Source organism: Miscanthus floridulus, chromosome 18, assembly GCF_019320115.1.
Source record: "Miscanthus floridulus cultivar M001 chromosome 18, ASM1932011v1, whole genome shotgun sequence".
In the NCBI taxonomy this organism is placed as follows: Eukaryota; Viridiplantae; Streptophyta; class Magnoliopsida; order Poales; family Poaceae; genus Miscanthus; species Miscanthus floridulus.
Genome location: NC_089597.1, coordinates 133,496,851 through 133,512,598, shown reverse-complemented (window position 1 = coordinate 133,512,598; position 15,748 = coordinate 133,496,851). Strand labels below are relative to the sequence as shown.

The 15,748-nt window shown below is 49.5% G+C and overlaps 1 protein-coding gene across 2 annotated transcripts; it reads left to right on the top strand.

Moving 5' to 3' along the window:
• Positions 1–2,419: 2,419 nt before the first annotated feature.
• On the top strand, positions 2,420–4,653 carry LOC136521860 (thiosulfate sulfurtransferase 16, chloroplastic-like). 2 transcript variants are annotated; one of them, XM_066515624.1, is made up of 7 exons: positions 2,420–2,615; positions 2,714–2,959; positions 3,057–3,335; positions 3,704–3,777; positions 4,010–4,080; positions 4,192–4,245; positions 4,338–4,653. In XM_066515624.1, the coding sequence occupies exons 2-7, from the start codon at positions 2,895–2,897 to the stop codon at positions 4,413–4,415; spliced, it is 621 nt and encodes a 206-aa protein (XP_066371721.1). In that variant the 5' UTR covers positions 2,420–2,615; positions 2,714–2,894; the 3' UTR covers positions 4,416–4,653. The 2 variants fall into 2 exon arrangements, with proteins under 2 accessions (XP_066371721.1, XP_066371720.1); XM_066515623.1 differs by having other exon boundaries at positions 2,709–2,959.
• Positions 4,654–15,748: the final 11,095 nt, after the last annotated feature.

Here is a 15,748-nt window from a genome sequence, read left to right as displayed (position 1 = left end):
AATGCAACATCCAGATTTACTTTTGCAACATCCATATAAAACAATTGCAACATACCTATGAAGCATCTAAAACACTTGAAATATAGGCTTGGAACATGCATTTTCCGCCCTTCTTCTTCCATTCGACGTAGAGGTTTGAAGGTGGTGATGAGGGGAAGGGGGTCGGGCTGGACATGGGCGGAGCAGCGAGGGGGAGGGAGGAGCCATGTGAGATGGAGTCGGGGCGGCGGCATCGCATGGGTTGCGCGCGGTGAGAGGTGCTTCAGTGGTGGCGTGGCGTGCGAGGCGGGGTTTTTTTAGACAGCGCGTCCGGATGGATGGACATCGTCATCCTATCACTATTGAATAAATTCTATTGACTTATCTGCTGGGGTCGTCCGAAGAACAATTCTTGAGTCAACATAATACGGGGAAATTTACTATAATTTTGGTAAAAGTTAAAAGTAGATTTAACTTATTCACACAGAATGTATGGACTCTAACCAACCAATAAGCTGAATAATTAGTGTCAATCAAGTATTGTTGCCTCTAACTAACAAAAATGTTGTGAGCTAATAAGGTAGTGAGGATTTACAGTAGTAATTAAAGTGAGACAACCATCGAAAGTCGCAGTGGCCCACTAGTATATGAGAGGGTACGAGCAATTAACCGCCAAATATGCAAAAAAAAAAGTTTGAAAACTGTATTGGGTCGCCAAATATGCCAAAAAAAGTTTGAAAACTGCATTGGGTCTAATGGAGCACAATCTTTTGCTTTTGTTGGCCCAGTAAAGGGGTGCTTGGTTCAGCTAAGAGCTCCAAAATTTAGTCTCATTTAGTCCAATTTAGTCAGTTTTTATCAAAACATTATGATTAAATGAGATTAAAAGGGCTTTAGTCCTCTCTACCAACTCTGGAGTGACTAAATGGGACTAAACCATTTAGGAGAGACTAAAGTTTAGCAACCCAAACCAAACACCCCCTAAGTAATCCTACGACCTGGTTCGCACGGTTGTCCTGTCAACTTGTCATCGTGTCGTGGAAAAAGTTCAATCTACCTCCATTGCTGTCGTTTGATTTTGTTTTTTCATCCTAAATTACAAAATCAGTTTTTTTACCATCTCAAATTTTAAAACCATTTATTTTTACATCATGGATGATTTTGATGGCGATTTTGCTGATATGCCGCCACATCAAAAATAGGTAAACCAGACTAAGTTAAAAGTTTATAGAGGTAAATCAGACTACAAATATTTTTAAAAACCTAAACAAAAAATATAAATATTTTTTAAAAAATTAACAAAATATTTTACATGAAAAAAATAATGCAATTTAAAATCCCAAAATCTGGCTAAACCTTAGAAAATTTGTTTTACCTCAAAAAATTATGAAACTAGTCCATTTGTTTTTTCTAAAATCATGCTCTATCTTATGGTGCCTAGCCCGAAATCGTTTGAATTTTTATGAACTCATTTTAGTGCTTATTTGCTATTAGTGGCTATCGTTATCTATTACAATTAGTCAATGTTGATCGTTCGGACCATGTAGCAGAAGTTACAAGAGTTGTGGTTTTGCAACACCCAAAGAAACTACTCAACAACTTTTTTCTATTGTCCTGTAGCACACTTTGTTTGGAGGGTGTTTGAAATTGCTTTTGGTTTATGCCCACCAACAAGTCCTGCTATTTTTTTTTTGTGTCCTTAGCTTCAACAAGTATATCATAATTCATAACTTGCGTTCTCAAGTTTGTGTGGAAGCAAGCATAATTATCTGGTCTATTCGTTGAGATGAAATGATTTAGTTTTTATTCGACAAAAAGATACCATCTTCTCATTTATTAAACACATTTCAGATCCATCTTACAAAAGAAACACGGTCAACCAATGTTAAAGTGGGTAAGTCATATTCTACGGCAGCAGCGATGGAGATCTTCACTAAACATAGACGACCGTCTTCGAGCAGGCTTACCGCATAGATTTTTTTTGTTGTCACTTCTTGTGAACTCTTTATGTGCCAGCTTTCATAAGCCAGAGACTTAATTAGTAATACATTTTGATTAAGTGCATAACTTATATTGAGATTAGAATAAAACTTTTTTTTTTAAAAAAAAGAGAAATCTCCGTGGCGGAGGGAAATGATCTCCTCCTCCTTATCCGGAAAGGAAAAACAAGAGCAAATCTCAGACTGACCCTCTACCTTCTGGTAAGGCTCATGTGTTTGCGGATAGCTTTGTTCGTTGTCGCTTCGTCATCAGCTGCCGCCGCCGCACACCACACACGTCCACACCACACCGAGTGTTATCCATTTCGCATCCCGCCCATCCATATCGTATTCGTCCTGCTCCCTCCCTCCCTCCCCTGGCGAGTCACTGACACCCTGGTCTAGCCTTGGTCCTTGTTCCTACCAACAGCCAACTCTCTCCTTCCCTCCCTCCCTCCCTCCCCAAATGTCGCAATGATAGCACATGACAGGAGCTGAAGGAAGCCTCAAAATCACCAACCAGTAACCAATCGCAATTAACAATATTAGTTAACATAGAAGGAAAAGGAGAAATTGATGTGATTATGCAGATGCAAACACAGTAAAGACTCTTGTTCTTGCCGCAAGCCAAGTGAAAGTGCAAATCACGTGGTCAAGGTTGGTTCGGATTAAGTAATTAAGCAAACTTCTTCTATCCCAGTGTACTATATATACTGAGTATTACTTTGGATCCCCATGCCAATGACGCAGAACAGCTACAGTATTGTGCGTAACGTCGTAGCAGAGTGCTTAAACTTTCCTGTCCAGTGAGTCCTGCAGCTGCAGGCTGCTGCAGACAAGACAAGACGCGGACGGTGAGCTCGAGAGCCGAGAGCCGAGAGGAGGAAGAAAGCACGGAAAGCGACAAAGACCGAGAGGGCAGCTACCTAGGCAGCAATGGCGACCTCGGCCAGCGGCGTCTCCCTCCTCCTCGCCCAGCCGCTCCCTGCTAACGGCACCAGGTACCATGCACAGAGCACACTTCACCGCCCTCTGCATGTTCACCGTCATCGCGCGTGTTAGCTAACCGCATGCATGCTCCGCTCCGTTCGTTCGCAGCCTGTGGCGCGGCAGCGTCGGTGTCGCCGCGCGAGCTCCTGCTCCTGCTCGGTTCGCGGCCACGGCCAGGGCTGCGCACGTGCACGCGCCCGCCGCCAAAGCCAACACCAACACCAAGACGTGGACGGGGCCTCGTCTCGTTAGCGTTAGCGTTAGCGTCAGGTGCGCCGGCGTCGGCGGCACCGAGGCGGTGCCGTCCCCGTCCTCGGTGCCGCGGTCCGTGCCGGTGCGCGTCGCCTACGAGCTGCAGCAGGCCGGACACCGCTACCTCGACGTCAGGTACGGACGGCACAGCACAGCCACGCTCCCTGTTTCACCTGTCGGGTTCTGAATCTGATGGTAGTTGAGAGCACACATTTTTTTTTACAGTTCATTCAGTTGTGTTCTGTGATTCAGTAGTTAGCCTCTCCCTGGTGGCCTGGTGGGCTTGGGCACCTCATTCTATCTCAGTGCTAGCTGCTGAATCGAAATGTGTGTTCAATTCACCACTTCATTCCCAGTTCACTGAGAGATTCAGAGAGCAAAAGATTGATGTTAGCTAGCTCAACTGGGATTCAGAAATCAGAATTCTTGCAGGCTCGTGGTTCCCGTTCTAATTTCCTTGTTTTCATCTGATGTGATGATGCTTCCATCCTGTATGTATGTAGAACGGAGGGCGAGTTCAGCGCTGGCCACCCGGAAGGAGCCGTTAACATCCCCTACATGAACAAAACCGGCTCAGGTAAATGCCTGCCTGCCAAAAACCCAAAAGCATTGTTCTGTCACCGCCGTTGCTTCCTCTGTTCTGTTATGTCTTGTCCCGTTCGAGCTATCTACTTCAGTTCAACTCTGTGATTTGTGAGCATCTTCGTCTCCATCAGCTGCGTGTATCGTCATCAAAGCTGAGCAACGTGTATTCTTTGCGCTGGTTCGGTTCTGAATGTTTCTGAACTTTCTGTGTCACGCACGTGCAGGAATGACAAAAAACACTCACTTTCTTGAGCAAGTGTCAAGGGTCTTCGGAAAGGACGACGAGATCATCGTTGTACGTAAACTACGTTTGCTGAATGAATCTAAATTTCAGAGATTATACTCTCATTTGAGTCGGTTCCTTAACACTCAGTGGAAATTAATCTCGCCTGTTGTTCCTTCCCAGGGCTGCCAAAGCGGCAAGAGGTCTCTGATGGCGGCGACTGAACTCTGCTCTGCTGTAAGCTCCATCTCCATCATCTCCTCCTTACAAATTAGCTCTTGGCTTTCTGCAATTCATGGCAATCCAACCATTGCGGCCATATTTTTCAGGGCTTCACTTCTGTGACCGACATCGCTGGTGGATTCTCGACTTGGAGGGAGAATGAGCTGCCTACCACAATCCAATGATCGATCTGAGCTTGCCTCGGCAGCATCATGCATGTTGTCGGAGCTAGTAGCACAGCGTTCTGTCAAAGCCTGTTCTGCTCCAGGATTGTACATATGTCTGATGTCTTCCATAGTTCTGGAATAAGAGTGCTGGAAAATGGAGCATGTAGAGTAAAGCAGAGTAGCAGCACAACAAATAGGGTTTTTTTACATTATTACCTGTTTTTTTTAAACGAAAAACTGGATGTGCCAATTTCTACATTTTCACGTATTCAGCCAGCCATTCCTAAGGAGACTCAGAACCATATTGTCTTACAAAATGCTTAGCAATACCAAAAGAAGTTTAACATACTTCTTTTTTTCCTTATAAAAAAACATACTTCTTTTTTTAATTAAAATTTGCAAGAAAAAACGCATCTCCATCTGAGCAGATTATAAGTTGATAACCAACATATGAGTCCGTGAAGTTGACAGTAGCATCTAACATGTCAATCTCCTCAAGGAAAAACTTTACCAATATAATGTGGAACGTCCCAAAATGCGAGCGAAACATCGGCTTTAAATAAAGTGAAGTTCCAGAAGCACAATGTTTGATCATCACAGATATTATATTACGTCAATCAATGTGTGCCAATCAATGTTTGACACCTAATGATACAACTCTAGCATAGCGCTAAGTCAAAACGGAATAATTTTAAAAAAAATATCTATTTAGAGTTATAAATATTAATACCTTTTTAAAAAGTCACCGAACTATAAATTGTTTAAACAAGTACTGTCTGTATTCAAAAAGTAAACTGTTTAAACAAGTATTGTCTGTATTCAACAAGGTATACTGTTTTAGCATAGTCAAACTATCTTAAAGTTGACCAAATTTATATAAAATTAGTATTGCTATTTATCTTATTAAATAGGTGTAATTTATATCTGTATTACATTATATTTTCGTAGTATAGTTTTTTGGAGTCATATATGTTTGTGTTATTTTCTATAACTTAGTCAAAATTAAGACGGTTTGCTAAACCTAAAATGCTTTGTTTAGGGGATGAAGGTAGTAAAAGACTAGCAGCCTGTTCAGTTGGCTGGTTCGTATCGTTGCTGGTTCGTGAAGAAGTACTGCTGGCTGGTTTGTGTGAGAGAAAAATACTGTTCCGACTGGAAATTTACGATCGTTTATGACAAGCCACAGCCAAACGAACAGGCTGTAGGCTTGCAATCCTTTTGGGACGAAAGTAATACATATTTCTTTAATGACCTAGCATGAGATTTTGCTGATATCATTGTATACAGAAGAGTTGTCGGACAAATAACCCTAGAAGGCTTTATAAGGTTTGACGAGGTAGGTTAACAGAAAACTAAATTCCAATAAGGAGCAGGAAAAAATGATTCATCAAAATACTTTTAACATACCCCATCTCTAGATCCAAGATTTTTTTGTAGCTACGAACAATCAAATACTTTAAGGTGGGGTTGCCTATGTAAAGTCTTAGAAATACATGGTTTTAGAGCCTTTTCAGGTATATAAAAGGTACAATATAGATCCTAGCCATTAATTAATCAATATTTATTGTTTACTAAACAACGCACGTACTGGTGTTTCCAATTTGTACTAGATATATAGGGGAGTTTGGGACTGCTTCGCTCCACATTTTTCAGCTTAGCTCCATATTTTTTAGCCAAACAGTTTCAGCTCCACGCACTCTGTTCGAGGAAAAAGGGTGGAATTGTGAGAGCACCTAAAGATGTGCTCCACAAACTCTAGGTTTTTATGGAGCTGCTCCACAGTGGAGTTTGAGAAGCAGAGTTTGTGGAGCAGTCCCAAACACCCCATAGTACATAAAAGAACAAGTACTAATAAAGTTTAATTCCCTTAATACCTTGTAATTTGCACTCATGCAACTCAAATTATAACATGGAGGAAGTCTCAAATAGGAGGGTAATGATTCAATATCGACATCAATTCATGTTTCCAGAAGTTCTGAATAAGCATAAATAAAGTTTTTTTTAAAAAAAAAACATGTATTATACCTCTTCACGGTTGGAATATTGAAACATATAAACCACAATTAAAAATTTAGTGGTACTACTTGTAGTATCACGCATAATGTGATGCTACTTAAATTATACTATTTACCTATTTGAATTTAGACGAGGTTCAAATGTATGTACATATCCATACGGACCATACCTATACAATAGTATAGCGCTTGCTGAAGTACAGTATTTTATTTTAAAAAAAAAAGGATTTGGTATTTTTTAGATGCCTGAAAAATACCATCCGTTCAGGCAACTGCTCTGAGCCATCACATGAAGATCTAACGATCAAAATTCACACAAAGAAAATTAACAATAAACAATTCTTTCTATTGTAAGACACAAAATTATGATCTAAATGACACATAGTCAATTAACAATAACGGTAATTCCGTCGGACGGTTCATCCGAGGTTTATGTTGCAGTTGTTTAAGTGATATGTTGCCACAGTGGATCTTCAATGTTGCATGTTTTATGGCAGACTCGGTGTAGAGTGGGTTTTGTGATGTTGCAATAGATGAATGCTCGATGTTGCACGTGGGTATTTGAGATGTTTCGTAGGCTGACTTGTGGATGTTGCAGGTTGATTTTTGTGATGTTGCACCGGGTAATTTGTGATGTTCGAGGAGATGATTCTACATGTTGCAAGTACTTTCTTTTTTTTCTCTCTATATATTCGGTATTCAGCTTCTCCATGCCTACGTTGTGCTAGGGTGGGAGCCCACAGCTTCACAAAACGCGCTAGCTGTTGAACCGAGGAGGAAAGGAGGTGACCCGTGGTGTCTGTCAGCGGCGGGAGAGGGAGGAGCGCGACGAGTGAGTTTATGGGTACTTGCCAATCACAATGCTATGAGAACGTCCATCCTACGACCACGTGCTCGTTCGGTGAACTCTAATTTCTAATATGTCCATGACGTCTGAGCACTAGTAGTTCCGTAACAACGAACATTTCTTCTTAGATGCAGCTATATTACGGCCGGCTGTAATATAGGCGTTCCGCTCCATTTTTGGCTACCCCCACAACAATATACTATTGTCTTTCCTTTTCTGGCAGAAACTGTTGCCGCTGCTTTTTGCACGTGCACTGGGCTGCCACGGGAGAGATGCGGTGTCTACTACCGAGCTGGCCATGTAAGATTTTCCGATAGTGCAACAGAAAAATGTAGCAACAAAATTATATGAAAACTGCACAAATACAGATCACATATCTTCTGTTTATACAAATTTTATCAACCTGATATGCAAATTAGGTTTTATAATGTGCCACAGCACTGCACATGAAACTAGAGCAAAAAAAAACATCATTCAACTCTGATCCAAAAAAGCAAAATTGCTTCTCTTCGTGCAAAATCTGAAAACAAAAAACACAGATCATTTAGAGAAACTTCATTTTTAGAGGCAAAGAGAACTACACAGCTGCGTAATCAAAACATGTAATTTTAATCAGAAGTAGCACATGGTTCAATATATAAACACATGATTAGGACTGCATGATAAGAAAAATGTACTAGCAAATTAAGTGTCATTCCTTAGGCAACAATGTCTTCCTAAATAGGCAATTTATGTATTCTGAAAAAGCAAGTATAGTGTCTATGTTCATTTGCATTCCACAGCCCCACCCGCACCCCCACCCCTGATTCATTGCCACTATTATCAAGTCGTCCAACTAAAATGCAACTAATCACAGATTAGTAGTCCTAGTCGGATGGCATTTTTGACTAGTAAGGAAAGGCTAAATTACCTATTTAGGGGCACATTGTTGCCTAACAAATGGCACTTAAAAAAAGGGGCAATTTCTTATTTGGCTCTGGTTTAAAGTTGTCTTTCTTCCTTGGTCCTGAAACAAAATTTCTTACCTATTTGGCCTCACTCGAAGTTTCGTTTTCTAATCTGGCCTTACCGTCATCCCCCGCCTCTAACACCGTTAAGTGGCACATGAAATGACCAAACTGCCCCTGAGACATTATGAGAAACCAAAATGAAAATTGGATTCAAAGTGCTCAAAATTATGTTGTTATGCTGCCTGGGTGACCTTTGGTTTCTCATAATACCTCAGGAGCAGTTTGGTCATTTCATGTGCCACTTAACGGTGTTAGAGGCAGGAGATGACGGTAAGGTCAAATTAGAAAACGAAACTTCAAGTGAGGCCAAATAGGTAAGAAATTTTGTTTCAGGGTCAAGGAAGAAAGACAACTTTAAACCAGGGTCAAATAAGAATTTTTCTCTAAAAAATGGCGTACCCAGTGTAGAGAGCTCCCGCTCTGTGCGGGGTCTGGGGAAGGGTGTCAGTGGCAAGCCTTACCCTCACCTGTGCAATGCGAGGAGACCGCGACTCGAACCCGAGACCTTCCGGTCACAGGCGGCAAGACTCTACCGCTTGCACCAGGCCCTCAATTAAATTGCCAAAAAGAAAATACAAAGGTGCTAACATGGGTCTGCTAGGAAAAAAAAGGTGACACCGGATTGCTCACCTTCGCGTGCTATCAACCGCCTTTTCGCTAGACCATGGATGTTGATGCTCGTTGGTAGAGATCACCCCACCGCTTGCAGCTGCAGCTCCACCCGAAATGTGGCTCCACCCGCCTTAGCTTTGCCCAGCATCTGGCAAAGGAGGAGGTGCCGAGGACAATGATTATCCATTCCGAACAGTTGGAATGAAACACAGGCTGCATAGGAATGATCTTGTTCAATTGATAAAGCCCAAGGGCATACCACTGATGTTCGATTGATGAAGCCCGGCACAGACAAACAGACGACTATTCCTATAAAGAAATACATGTAAACAAAAGGCTAAATTGCATGCAAGGAATCATCATATAGGTGTCAAAAATATAGATCTGAATGAGCTACCTCCAGATTTGCAACAAAAGGCTAAATTGCCTACTTAGGAGCACATTGTTGCCTAACAAATGACAATTAAATTGCCTAACAAATGACACTTAATTTGCCTAAGAAAATGGTTATGTTTCTCTTTTATGTGTGTGTGTGATCATACCTCGTTGCCGCCATTGGATGCTGGCGCACACACTCCAGGAAACCTCTGCCCTCTAGGCATTGTATGAAGAACTATCCCTATAAATGCATGCACAAAAAAGAGCTGATGGCATTACATTTGTGTCGATGTTTCGGACCGGGGGTCCTCAACCGACTAGTGAATTTGGACTGCGTGCCCCTAATCCTAGATGGTGATGCAAAGAGACACAAGGTTTATACTGGTTCAGGCAATCGATGCCCTACGTCCAGTCTGAGAGATCGATCTTGTATTCCTTACACCGAAGTGCTTGTAGTAGGGGGTTACAAGCAAGGTGAGAGAGAGAGAGAGCTAGTTCTAGATCTCGGCGAGGTGTCATGTGGGCTGCTTGAGACGTTGCTCTTAGGCGGCTGGGACGTGTGTGTGTGTGTGTGTTACAGGGTGTTCTTCTCCGTGAGTTCTCCCCCCCTCTAAATGGCCTAAGTCCTCTTCTTTTATAGTTGAAGGGAGGACAAGGACAGTACATTGTGCTAACTATACGGCGTCGTGCCAACAGGGGCGGCATGGCCGAGCCCTGTGGCCTGCTCCTGTGGCGGCGTGGTCGTCGGAGTGGTCTGTCCTTGGAGCACTGGGGCGGCGTGGTGGTCACATCCGATCCTATGCGTCATGGGAGCTCCAGGACTGCCTCGGAGTGGGTGTGGCGGTGAACGTGCGAGCCGCTGTGGACTGATTGTGCACGAGGCCGAGGCTCGGTTGGTGCTGAGGCTGCACCACCGTGGAGGGGTCTCAGCGGACACGAATCCTGAGATAGCCGAGACCCTGGTGCATAGTGCTGAGGCTCGGAGAGAGCAATTGATCCGGGGTGCTGGTTTGAAGATGGTGATGACCTGGGCCAGGCCGCCCACGTCGTGTTGTTTTCGAGGCGGGGATCGCGGGGCACAGTGTGGTGCAAGCGCTGATCGTGTGCACAGCGTCAGGATACAGTGACCGGTAATCCCTGCCGTGCCCTGTCCTAGCTGGTATGGTGGTGATGTGACCCCATGTCTCGTTGGCCATTCTGCGGTGTCGAGCCATCGTCCGGCTAAGATTACGGGAGTGGTTGACGTATTAATGGGACATGACGTGCTGTCGGGAGGGTCGGTCGAGGCGGGGGTGACGGGCTAAGGACAAACCGACCTCGAGTGATACGAAGAATGAGGCCTCGCGCGAGACGGAGATCGGACTCCTTGCCGAGGCCTTCCGTAAGAGGCCTCGCGCGAGGCGGAGATTGCACTCCTTGCCGAGGCCTTCCGTGAGAGGCCTCGCGTGAGGCGGAGATTGCACTCCTTGCCGAGGCCTTCCGTGAAAAGCCTTGCGTGAGGCGGAGATTGCGTCAGGACGCCGAGACCTCCTGTGCGAGGCTCGAGGCGGGGCGGTAAGCCTGGTAGGTTCGGACGTGGCCGGTGAGGAGCCTACGGCTTGGCTTCTAGCCTTGCTTTTTGATGGGATTTAAGTGACCCTTTTGATGTTTGCTCGGGGTACCCGGTTCTACGGTACCCGACAGTAGCCCCCGAGCCCCCGGAGGAGTGTGTGCACTCTCCTGGGGGTTTGCCGAGGCTTGGTTTATAGCCGCTCCCATAGGAATTGGGTTTTGTTTCTTGAGGTTTCAGTGGGTGCGCGCGAGCGCACCCGCCGGGTGTAGCCCCCGAGGCCCTGGAGGAGTGGAGTTACTCCTCCAGGGGCTTTTTTGTTTTCGTGTTTTGAGTGAGGAGTTTTTATCGTATTTGCTGAGCCCACAAGTGCAAGTTCGGGTTGCGGGGGTCTTGGCGAGGTTGCAGGAAAAGCCCTCTAGCCTTTGCATGGAGCGAGGGGTCCGTCAGGGGTCCCCCTAACTTTTGGTATGACCCTCATGCTTTCTTTTCGCTCGGAAGGAGGGGTGGAATGTGCCAGGCTACCCTCGATGGGCACGAGCATGGACACTTCCAGTGAGCTGTTATCGGGTGAGTTCGAGTGGAGGCCCATGCCCCGTTCGCTAGGGGATGGCTAGTAGTCCAGAGACACACTCCAAGAGTACCGAAGGGTTTCTCTAGTGGGTGCCGAGGCCGTTCGCTGGGCCTCGGTGGCTCGGTGCCTCCCTACGGTGGAATCCCATTCGGAGACTTCCCTACCGGTCTCGGACACGACTTAGGATGCCCCGAGTGATTGTTCACTCGGGCCTCGGCCATTTGTAGGCTTGCCCCGAAGTCGTCCCTGACTCTGTTGCCCTGGGGCGGCTGTCGAAACCTTTGGGGGCCCAGCCTTCGAACCCCTGGACCGTAATGGGCTCGGTGCCCTTTATCGTATTTGTAACGAAACTTCTAGCGCGGACTTAGATCATTTGTCTTTGTCTTGGGTGCAGGAAGAGCCCCCGAGCCTCCGCCCGGAGCACGAGGGCGATCAGGGGTCCCCTGGCTTTTTTATTCGACTCTCTCATGTCCTTTTCGTTCGGACGGAGGGTTTGTTTGCCGAGCCCATTCGGGTGTGAGCCAGAGCCGCTGGGTCTCGGCATGGTTGCAGGAAGAGCCCCTAGCATCTGCACAGAGCGAGAGGGCCGTCGGGAGCTTCCCTGGCTTTTTATATGCCCCTCGCGCGTGAGGGTTTGTTTGCCGAGGCCCCTTTGGGTGCGAGCCTGGGTCACGGGGCCTCGGCATATCTGCAGGAAGAGCCCCCTAGCCTCTGCGAGAGGGCCGTCAGGAGCTCCCCTGTCTTTTTATACAACCCTCGCGCTTCCTTTTCGCTCAGAAGGAGGGTTTGTTTTGCCGAGCCCCTTCAAGTGCGAGCCGGGGTCGCTGGGTCTCGGCAAGGTTGCAGGAAGAGCCCCTTAGCCTCTACATAGAGCGAGAAGGCCGTCGGGGGTTCCCCTGAATTTTTGTACAACCCTCATGCTTCCTTTTCGCTCGGAAGGAGGGGTGGAATGTGCCTTGCTACCCTCGGTGGGCACGAGCGGTGGCACTTCCGGTGAGCTGTTATCGGGTAAGTCCGAGTGGAGGCCCGTGCCCCGTTCGCTGGGGGATGGCTAGCGGTCTAGAGACACACTCAAAGAGTACCAGAGGGTTTCTCTAGTGGGTGCCGAGGCCGTTCGCTGGGCCTTGGTGGCTCGGTGCCTCCCTACGGTGGGATCCCATTCAGAGACCTTCCTGTCGGTCTCGGACACGACTTTGGGCGTCCCAAGCGTTTCGCTTGCTTGGGCCTCAGCCCCGTATAGGCTCATCTGCGGTTGTCCCTGACTCTGTTATCCTGGGGCGGCTGTCGAAACCCCTTGGGGTCCAGCCTTTGAACCCCTGGACCGTAATAGGCTCGGAGCCTGGTTCCTTCATATGAAAGGAATAGGCCAGGGGGAATATCTTCCCCATTGGCTCGGCAACGGGTGGCGCGCCTTTTGAGGCGGTTTCCTGGGGAGGTGAAACGACGCCTGCTGCCATAGTGGCCGAGCGTGACGTGGTGGATGGGACGTAACTGTTCCCGCATTTAATGAGAAAGACGTGGGCGCGTGGGCCAGCGAAATCGGCTCGTGGTTAACTGCGCCGGATCGGGGGGAAACTTCCCCGATTTCGTCACCCGTTCGTTTCGCCTTCCTGCTGCATAAATACTCAAAGAGTCTCGCCCCTCCTCACCTTACCTTGCCTGCATTAGCTCTGCCTCCATCGAGCCATCGCTAGAGCAGCGGGTGCTGGGAAGAAGGGAGAAGAGCGAGCCTAGGGAGAAAGCGAGAAAAAAGCGAGAGCGTGGGAGAGAGAGAAAAACTCACCGCCGCATCCGATCCCTCCATCGCACTCATGGCCGGCGACATCGTCGTTGTCGAGGCGGACCCCTGGGATCCTTCCGATGTTACCGTGGAGACACTCCAGTCGCTCGTCGATGGTGGACTCCTTCGTTCGGTGACGGACCCCACCAGGCCGGAGTGGATTGCTCCGTACGGTGAGCCGAAGCCGAGGCCTCGCGACAGCTACGTCGTGAGCTTCGTCTCCTTTCACGAGCGTGGCCTCAGCGTCCCAGTGGATCAGTTCATGTGGGTGCTCCCGCACTACTACGGCGTGGAGCTCCACAACTTCAATCCTAACTCCATCGCTCAGGCGGCTATCTTTGTTGCCGTCTGCGAGGGGTACCTGGAGATTGCTCCCCATTGGGAGTTGTGGCTCCATTTATTCCGGGCGGGGCACACCACCAAGCCAACGGGCACGTCGGGTACGAGGAAGGCGACAAGGGCCGGCGGCTGACTCTCCAAGTGCGCCAGGACCGCCAGCACCTCTACATCCTGGCCCAGCTCGTGTCCTCCAACCGCCGATGGTACACGAGCTGGTTCTACCTTCGTAACGACGATGGAGGACTTCCCCCCTACACTAGGTGGATTGTGGGGAGCTGCCCGGAGAGATGGAAGTACGGCGTCTCGAAGGATGACTAGCCCAAGCTACAGCCACTTCTAGAGGGGTTGGCGAGGCTGCGGGGCCATGGTCTTACCGTGGCTGTGGTCGTGGCCGCCTTCCACCACCGGAGGGTGCTGCCGCTGATGGCTCGACGATGGTGGCGGCTGTTCGAGATGAAGCCGAGTGAGCCCATTGAGGGCATCCGGATGTCCTCCTCCACCCTTTCCGACGAGGAAATTCTTCATCGGGTGGGGGAGACGGTAGAGGCGAAGCTAAGGGGCGGCAACTTGACCCCTATCGCGATGTGGCCATCGCGGGGGTTCCTCTCGCTGGTAAGTCGTGTGCCGCTGTAGCCTCCGAGCCTCCTCAGTCTCCCCTTACCCCTTGTTCCCTTATGCGCGTCTGTCGTTCCTGCAGGGGATGAGGGACGTGCGTTCCTCTCCGCCTCCCGTTCCCGAGGACGTGAGGTGGCGGGCGATCAACCGCGCGCACGCCGACGCGCAGAAAAAACGGAAAGACGCCAAGGCGGCGAAGCGCACAAAGCAAATCCTCATGCGCGAGGAGCTAGATAAGCACCGCCATCAACAAAGGAAGGATGGTCTCCCGTTGGAGGAATCCCCGTCGCCGTCGCTGTCGACGAAGGCCTTGGACGGGGATGATGAGGGCGAGGTGGGGCGAGGTCATCTGGACCATCTCCCCGACATAGTGGAGGTGGCGCCCGGGGCGTTGGCAAGCAGCCTGGCACTCCTAGGAGGAGGAGGAGAAGCGGACCTGGGGTCGGCGATTGCCCGCTCCATGGCCGAGGCCGACACGCCCGGGGCGCGGGCGTTGGGCAAACGCGCCGTCAGCCTGGTGGGCTCGACGGCGATGGTGGAATAAGTGGCAGCGGAGGCGACGCAACCGCCCCCGCAGAGGACCGACGGGGCACCGGGGTCCTTTGAGGACCGGCCGGCGCCGATGGACACGAAGGCGATGCCTCTGCCGCCGCCACCGCCTTTGCGGATGAGGGTTGCCATGGCAAAGCGGTTGCTGCCCCGTTCAAGGTAGGTGTATTTTTGGTGGGGTTGTAGTGCCTTCCGTTCGCCTTTTGGTCTCGTGCTGACCTTGTAGGTTATTTTTCCTTAGTCGGAAGCGGCCTGCGGACGAGCTTCCCTTGGCGCCCCTTAAGGCGCTCAAGGCGAGCCCCGGCTCCTCCGCCCACTGGGTGGCGGAGGCACAAGCCGCTATACAACGTGGCGTGGCATCGGCGAGGGCCGACCCGAAGGAGCCAGCCTCCCAAGGAGGGGCCACCGAGGCGACCCCTACGCAGACGGAGGAGGGAGTGCTTCCGCCCCACGAGGGTGAGGCTCACAAGTCAGATGGGGCCGGCGTGCCCTTGTTTGTCGAGGCCCCCGGGGTCTCCGAGGCTAAGGCGACGGAGGCTGGGGCGCCCAAGACCGTAGAGACCATAGTGGCCGCGGTTGGTGTCTCCATGACCACCGAGGCCATGATGGCGGAGGCCGGAGCCCCCGAGACCGTCGAGGCCATAATTGCGGAGGCCGGAGCCCCCGAGATCACCAAGGCCGACGTGATGGCGGCAAGGCCGTCTGTCCAGGAGGCGGAGATGAAGGCGACGGAGGCCTCGGTGGCGCCCTTGGTTCAGGGCCCGCCGTTGTTGCGAGAGAGCGCCCGGGAGGCGGAGGTCTATCCGATCTCCTCCGATGATACTTCCTGGGCGCGGGAGGTGGTTGATGCCGAGGAGACCGGTGCCGTGGAATAGCCAGCTCCGATCTTGGGCGAGGGAAGCTCGGCCCTCGTGCGGGCGCGACCCGAGCCTCGCAGGTGGGATCACCCGTGGGTACTGTGGCGGAGCCGGAACGACCCTAAGGGGGAGCCTCTGTTCGCCCTTGAGGACGCAGCCAAGGGCAGGCGCTGGGGCACCTTCGAGCAATACCACCAGCTAGCAGAACGGTCGCTACGGACGACGC